General features: G+C 37.3%; 1 protein-coding gene across 1 annotated transcript; it reads left to right on the top strand.

The window, feature by feature from the left end:
* Positions 1-1,605: 1,605 nt before the first annotated feature.
* Positions 1,606-1,932, top strand: CUNH12orf42 (chromosome unknown C12orf42 homolog). The gene is given in 1 exon segment (XM_056119527.1): positions 1,606-1,932. A coding segment is annotated over 1 exon segment (327 nt).
* The last annotated feature ends 6,451 nt before the right edge of the window (positions 1,933-8,383 follow it).

The raw sequence follows: 8,383 nt of genomic DNA, 5'->3' as shown, positions 1-8,383 counted from the left end.
ATACTGCTTACTGAAAACAATGAATAGGTCAGTGGTCAAGGCTGGGTATCCAAATTAATATAGAGTTCACAAAACAATGTGTTTGGTTTTCTGAAAACGTTTATTTATCTGGTGATATTGAAATGCCATTCCACCTTTATTTCGAGGAATTAACTGTCAGGGAAGAAGTGAGATCCTAATGCCTTTTCTTTGTTCTACTTTGTTACAAAGTTGAGTGGGTAGTTGAGATACTTAGTATAAACCAGTCAAAGAGTGCTAGGTGCTGAACTACATTTAATTTCCTAGCAATGGTCAGACTCACACCCACTTTTTGGATGATATTGTACATATAAAATATTTTGCAATATTTTTGCATTTATGTGTTATCCTTTAGGTTATTCCAACCCCAATATGTGATGCAAAGTCCTTAAGTTGTAGAAAGTGGTATAAATCATAAAAAGTATTCTTGATTCACTTTGAAAATGTAAACTGTAATTTACATAGTCTATCAACAGAGGTTCTAAGGAAAAACATTGAAATGAGGTAGATATCTGTGCATATAAATGCAGGTGGGGTATATATACATATATTTCTTATATTATTGACTATTGTTATTCAAATACCTCATATTTTCATGAAACAGTAGTATCACTGGGCAAAGAAGGAAAAAAATTTAGTCTATTATTATTGTGTGTAGGTGTTATATAGACACAGATCACTTCACTGATTGTTTTAATTTTTGACAAGCTTAGCATTTCTAATATCACACATGAAGTAATTCCCTCTCGGCTCTTAAATTACCAGTTAAGTCTAAATGGGAGATGTCTCTGTTTTCCAAACTTTTTTCACTCAGGAACGTTCCCCAAATTTGGAATTTGAGGTTTAATTTTTGTCACCAATTCTCCTTTCCCTCTCTTTTGGAACTTATAAACAATTTTTCTTAAAATTCCTTAAAGTTATATGAGAAATCTAAAAAAATCATTTTCTTTCTTCTCCTAGTCTTCAAAGAAGAATCATTTTATTGTTGTTGTTTATAATTTTGGGTCACACCTGGTACTGTTCAAGGATTACTCCTGGGCCTGTGCTCAGAGACAATCCTGAAAGTGCTGTGGAGAACGTATGCAGTGGTGGGTATGATGGGTATCGAACCCGGGTCGATGGTATTTTTAATCTCTTTAAAATGTGTGAGGAAGCACATGAAGATAATAGAGGCGATCTTCAGCTTTAAGCACGTTTTATAAACGTTGATTTCTCATGACAAGGGTTTTGCTCAGTTAGGTAACGTTGATTTGAGGGTGCACGCCCCTTGGTGCTCAGGTCCTACTACTCCTGGCCTCCTCACTCCTGGAGAGCTGCCCCTGGATGCTGAGCTCTAATCTCAAGCATGAGCATGCAAAGCAAATGCGCAATTCTTTCAGATCCTGTCTCTCTCTCTGTCTCTGTCTCTGCCTAAGAAAGATTTAGAAAAAGAAAAAAGAAAAAAATCCCCGGGGAGCAGGTAAATTGGACACACTTCAGTGCCTCTCCAGTCCTTTGCGTTCCTAGCACAAACTTCTTCGCTGGAGAAGCCGGTTCCGGCAGCTTGACTCAGAGAGCGTCTGCGTCTGGGAGCCGCTGGAGGAGAGGATGCTCGCCCCAGAAGGCGCCCTGGAGAAGCAGCTTCCAAAGCTCGGACCTCCCCTCGGAAGAGGCGCAGTTGCCATGGCCCCGGGGATGCTCCTCAAGCATCCTCATCTCGGGTGGAAAAGGGGCCGCAGGGCAGACGCCTCCCTCCACGACAATCTGGCAGGAGCGTCCCTTTGGCGGCTGAAGGGAGGCTCCCACCCGACGCCCCTTCCAAGAGGTTAATCAAGGTCCGCCCCGCCTCCCCCCGCGCGCCAGCCACCCCAGCGTTTCCATACGGTTTGTTCACAGGCCCCTCCTCGGCGCACCGTGAATGCGCACTTGCATTGACCGCTGCGAGGGGATTGTTCGGCGAGCGCGGCCCATCCTCAAATCAATGCGGGCCCAGAATAACAGAAAGGGCCTCAGATGGACTGGTTTCCACAGACCCATTGTTAGGCTTTTGTGCAGCAGTTTTGAACCTAATAAATAATGTCAAAAGTCTCCATCGCGGCCAAAAAATGTTCCTTTTGAAGCATTTCTAATAGTATTTTTGTTCTGCGGTGTCTCCCAGTGTCAGGAAGAATTTGCGCCGCACAATGGGGATGGGGTACATCGCGTGCCACGTCGCGATGCCCGTCCAGGGAGTGGGAGCACCCCTCTTTGTTCGGCGCTTGCAGGTAGACGGTTTCACTTGCCAACCCGGGCTTTGGTTTAAAGCATGTTTTCTAAGGGCCTTTTGAATTTCTAAACAGAGGTTTGGAAAACATAATTGAACGTAATTTAATCGGTCACATGAAATTTGATTACTCCTGATGTGCCTAAGGGCATTCTTCAGGCTATAGGAAGGTTTTTTATGTCAGAAACCCGAAGCCCGATCCTCCTTTGAGGCCCCCAAACATTTGGAACCAAGTTTAATGCAAAAGAGATATTAAGATTTCTGATTTGTAATAGCAAAGTACTGGCGCGGTTTAGAAAATGTTTGTTCACAGTGGTCATTGTAGGCATTCTTTTAAATTTTAGATATCTCAAAGCTTGCTTTTTGAAATAATATGAATGCAGACTGATTTTGAGTGTAGTTTTTTTAATGTACTATTTTTCAACACTGAGAAAAAAATCAAAGTGGCTAATATATAGATATAAATATTAATTGTGCACACAAGTTTCTTTCACATTTTCAGTAGGTTTGGATTCAGACTTTGGTACATGGACTATCTATGCATGATATAATATTATTTACTGTTTTTAATATCTACATCATATAGTATATTTTACATAGTATATACTGTATATATTAATATCACATATAATGCATATATTGTATGCTATATGTAGTATACATATTGCATATTCATATATATCACTTACATTATAATACTAATGAACACCTACATATAAGACATCATTGAGTGTAAAATGCAAATTTTAGCCTTTGTAAAAGTTCTAATAGGAATAAAATAACCAGTAACTGCTTAACATGTAAGAATCCACAGTTCTTTGAGAATCATGAAATTTCTCTGGATATTAGCATTACCTAGAAGTAAGGCACTTTATATTTTTATTTTTCACAGGGGGAGCAGTGTTTGGGTTATTCCAGGCTGTGCTGGAGGACTGGGAAATGAGGTACTCCCTGTTCTGTACTGGTGAACCAAGTGGTGCCAGGAATCAAAAGTGACTTACTGCATGCAAAGTCAGTTTTGCATCAACCCTTTGGGCTGTTTCTATGTCCAGATTGATGCACTTGAGAGGAAAAAGTATCACTAAACTTTGGAACTTTCTTTGTTCCAGATTAATATTGTTTTATGATGAACATTACTTACTTTTATTTATTTTATCAATGTGGTCTGTTTTAAGAGAATGTACAAGTAATTGGTGATGACTGCTATGGTTTCCTGGAGGCTTAATTGCATCTTTTCACCAGAGTTGACATCACAACAGGAACTTAAACTTCTTGCTATTTGTTTGCAAAGTATGTGGGCAAAGTCATGTATTTTGTGGAAGATTTTGATTCTGGGATATTTAAATTTGGTATTTAATTATGAGTTTGTGGGCTGGAGAGATAGTACAGGGATAGGATGTTCAGGCCAACCACGGGCTCAAGACCTGCACCCTCCAGGAATGATTCACTGAGTGCAGAGCCGGGGAACACAACTGGGAGTACTTCCCAACCCTGTGAAAAGGACTTTGCCTAAATAAGTCTTCTTTCAAGTCTGAAAATTATTGCTTAGTGTGATCAATTCTAGATTATAAGCAACATGTGATTGCATTGAATATTATCACTGAGAAATAAAACACATTTACCTGAAACAAAATAACTCTTACATATGTTCTAAAGTATAATTTGCTCTTTTTTTTAGGGTTATGTGATTTGATTGATGGTACGTTTACATAATAAGTGTTTTCTAAGAAAGATAATATGTCACTTCAGCAAAATAAAGGCAAAGGTAAAGGCCCTCCCGTTGTTCATCGATTTGCTCGAGTGGGCCCAGTAACGTCTCCATTGGAGACTTTGTTGTTACTGTGTTTGGTATATCGAATACGTCACGGGTAGCTTGCCAGGCTCTGCCGTGCGGGCGAGATATTCTCGGTAGCTTGCCGGGCTCTCTGAGAGGGGCGGAGGAATCGAACTCGGGTTGGCCATGTTGGCTGCGTGCAAGGCAAACGCCCTACCGCTGTGCTATCGCTCTAGCCCTCAGCAAAATAAATATTTTTGAAAGTTGTATCCACAAATAGATACTGATAAATATTTTAAAATTTCTAAATTGAGGAAATGAACTATTTAAGACAGTTTCTAGTTAGTAATGTTTTCCCAGTGTTGAATTATTTTATAATATGTAAAATAAACAATAGTTACAATGACAGACAATACTTATTGAGTATGTTGTATGTATTAGGGACTATTTTAAGTGTGTAGCATACATTAATTTAGTTAATCTTCAAAATGTCTTAATAAAATAGCTTTTTATTATTATCTTCATTTCATAGAAGAATATTTTAATTAAAATAATGCATAAATGTGTCTGTTAATGCACATATTTAAACACATGTATTTATACACTCGATTCCTCCGCCCCTCTCGGAGAGCCCGGCAAGCTACCGAGAGTATTCGATATGCCAGACACAGTAACAACAAAGTCTCCAATGGAGACGTTACTGGGCCCGCTCGAGCAAATCGACGATCAACGGGAGGGCCTTTACCTTTACCTTTACCTTTATACACTTGCAAAAGTGTATTATTGAACTGAATTTGCATTTTATGATTATCTACTCTATCTTTAAAAATGGGCTGGAGTGATAGCATAGCGGGTAGGGTGTTTGCCTTGCATGCGGCTGACCCGGGTTCGATTCCTCTGTCCCTCTCAGAGAGCCCAGCAAGCTACTTAGAGTATCCAGCCTGCACAGCAGAGCCTGGCAAGCTCCCCATGGCGTATTTGATATGCCGAAAATAGTAACAAGTCTCACAGTGGAGACGTTACTGGTGCCCGCTTGAGCAAATCGATGAACAATGGGAGGACAGTGCTACAGTGCTACATCTTTTAAAAATCTTTTTTTAATAGAATCATCATGAGACATACAGTTACAATGCTATTCATTATCAGTTTGCAATAGATACTGTATCTTCTCTATTATTAAGCTAGAAATATGTACATGTGACTAGTTGTACATATCATATCTATATAGATAGAAATATATCATATATATGCAGATAGAATCTATAAATCACATTTTATGTCACATTACTTATGCTTAAGCAAGATAAATATAGAAACTACTCATATTCCCTCATATTTTTATAACAAGGTGGAGTGTGGGAGCTGATAATTGTGACTTGATGACTTATAATGTGCTTGAACTCCTTGAAGGTCAAATTGTGGTTGGATGATCAATATCTCGTTCACTTTTTCTTTTGAAACAGCATCACCCCTCTGACAGAAGGCATACAAACTGAGAGAATGAAGGGTAGTTTTGAGTTTGCTGAAGATGGCAGCACCTTTTGATATTATTGGAGCGAATCAATATTAGACTTGTATGAGGAATGGGATTCTATAGCTGAGGAAGAAGGCAGAGCTAAAATGTTGACTCTGACTTGGATATGAAAAAACAAAACTGTGTTTCCATAAATGTGAAATTATTTTCACTCCATCATTTAATTGGAATTTCTTTATTTTTAAATTAGCATGACAGATTTTGCTTACTTTGAAGGATAATTTGTGGATAAAGTTGCTATCAAATAAAAAAGTAAGCACTATACAAATGCAAGTCATTATTTTATGATTAATATAGGTAATAATTAAAATAAATATTATTGTTGATGATACAGAAATAATTTAAGGCTTTTAGATCCAACAATCTTACACTGACATTGAACAGTTTTCTAATGACTATGATTACACAGTCCTTCTCTGAAAACATTTTATATACTTTATTCTTTACTTTCATAACAGTATGATTAGGTAAGCTGTACTATCCAATTTATTAATGAAGAAGCTGAAACAAGATGAACAGAGAGGAAGCAAATTTTTCAAACAACTACTGCCACCAACATCCATGTTCATAGACATAATAAAAAAGCAAGACATGTAGTTAATAAATTAGCAAATCACTCTCTTAAGAAATCTTTGTGTTAATGCGCAAAAGTAGAGAGAGATTATGGGGAATCATATCTGCCATGGAGGCAGAGGGAGGGTGGGAAAGGGGGGTTTTACTGGGGACATTGGTGGTGGGGAATGTGCACTGGTGGAGGGAAGGGTGTTTGATCATTGTGTGATTGTAACCCAAACATGAAAGCATATAACTATCTCACAGTGATTCAATAAAATTAATTAAAAAAAGAGAAATCTTTGTGTGTAGAAAAGCTCCATATGGATTCCTCCAATTGACCGTATGCGCCATCCTGTATAATCTTTTAATTTACTTTCTCATAGATTCTGAAAATATCCAGGAAATAAACAAAATAGTCATTATTTTGTAACAGCAAATGTGTTGCTAAGGATTATAAATCATGTAGGGACATAGGAGAGGTTTTTGTCAGGAGAAGACTTAACAGTAAAAAATCAAGTATTACGGAGTTTCTATGGTTGTAACACCACTCTTGCATGGTTCAGAGCCTTTAATAGAATATTGTTCCCTAAATCAATGCTTTCCAACAAGGTTTTGACATTCTTAGACTCCTCTACTTGCTCCTTCCATACCCTCCAACTTGTGTTTTAACTTCCTTGTGGGAATCAACTGTTTTGTTTTGTTTTTATTAGCCAGGATATTGGGCTCAGTTTTAAAGTATCTATTGGGTACAGAGTATTGGTGGAAGTCATTGTAACACCAATAAAGTCTAATCTTTATTAGAAAAGTGCTCCATTTCAGAATCTAATGAACGTTTACATAGGCCAGCCTGGAACATCATCTCTACTACTAGTGATGTTGAAAAAGGACACAATGCTGTTCCTTGATCGCAACAAACTCTAAGCAAGATTGAGTTCTTTCCCATTCATTCTATAAACTTTTGAATACTCATTGTATGCTAGATGTATTACTGGTGATGTAGTGGTGAAGATCCACTTTGGGCAAGAACAAAGTAACTGATGGTACAAGATAATGGCATCATTACATTTAGGTCTATAGCCTTTAACCATAATTCTGATATATCATTTCTGAAAATAAAATATTCTTTTATGATTAATTTTCTGTCAGTTATGAACAAAACCAAGGGAAGGTAGTTTATAGACTCTAAGTTATTTAGTTTGTATACCCATGTACCATGGTGATGATGTGACACAGATTTACTATGTGGTCTTAACTTGGACCCCTATGAATAGTGTCACATAATATTTGATTTCTGTGTCATAGAATATTAAAAAAAATAAATTCCTAAATATATCCAACTTTTAGGATTTGGTAAAAAAAAGGAATTTTGAAGTTGTTTATTGAATAAATCAAGTGGAAACTTGGAGAAAGGGAAGTTAGTTCTGATGAAAGTATAGTAGATTTCTTGTGATCAAACCTGAATTTGAATTTTGAAGAGGTTAGGATTTGAAGAGAAACATCAGTAGAGAGATTAGAAAGCAGCCACTAAGAACACTAAACTTTTCGGTATTGTAGAACCTGAAAGTTATACATTTTAAAACACCTATTTAAGGCAGAAAATGCAAAATTATCATGAGATTTGCTGCTACATGGATGGCACTGGAGAGTATCATGCAAAGTTAAGTCAACCATGAAAGGGAGGGACAGAATTACCTCTTGCATGTATGGGATATAAAGAGGCATAGTGAGGAAATAACAAATGTACAAAGGCAACAGAAACTGAGAATTGGACTTTAGTGGGAATCCTATGTGTGTGTGGTGGGGGGTGGGGCAGGTGTTTGAGAGTAAAGAGGGGAATACGGTCAGAGGGACACAGGGTCAATGGTGGAGGGAGACAGATATTGGTGGAGACTGTGTTGCCAGACTATTTCATGCATAAAATCATTTATTTACTTTCAACAGTTTAATTGATATATGATTTATACTCTGTACAATTTAGGCAGTTGAAGTGTACAACACTGCTGTTTGATATTTTGTGTCCAAGTACAAATATCACCATAGTAAATTTTATATTTTCATCCACCCAAATAACCTTTACATCTTTTAGCCATTATCATTTTCCCCCTCCACTTTAGTCCTAAATAATTATTAATACACTTTCTGTCTCTATAGATATCCCTGTTCTGAGCATTTCCTGTGAATGAAATATATATATATGTATATAATTTTTGGAGACTAACTTCCTCCATGTTTTTCAATTTTGTATCATTATCGATGTACA

Source organism: Sorex fumeus, unplaced genomic scaffold, assembly GCF_029834395.1.
Source record: "Sorex fumeus unplaced genomic scaffold, SorFum_2.1 ptg000003l, whole genome shotgun sequence".
NCBI lineage: Eukaryota > Metazoa > Chordata > Mammalia > Eulipotyphla > Soricidae > Sorex > Sorex fumeus.
The sequence above is the reverse complement of the archived record's forward strand: the minus strand, read 5'-3'. Positions and strand labels throughout refer to the sequence as shown.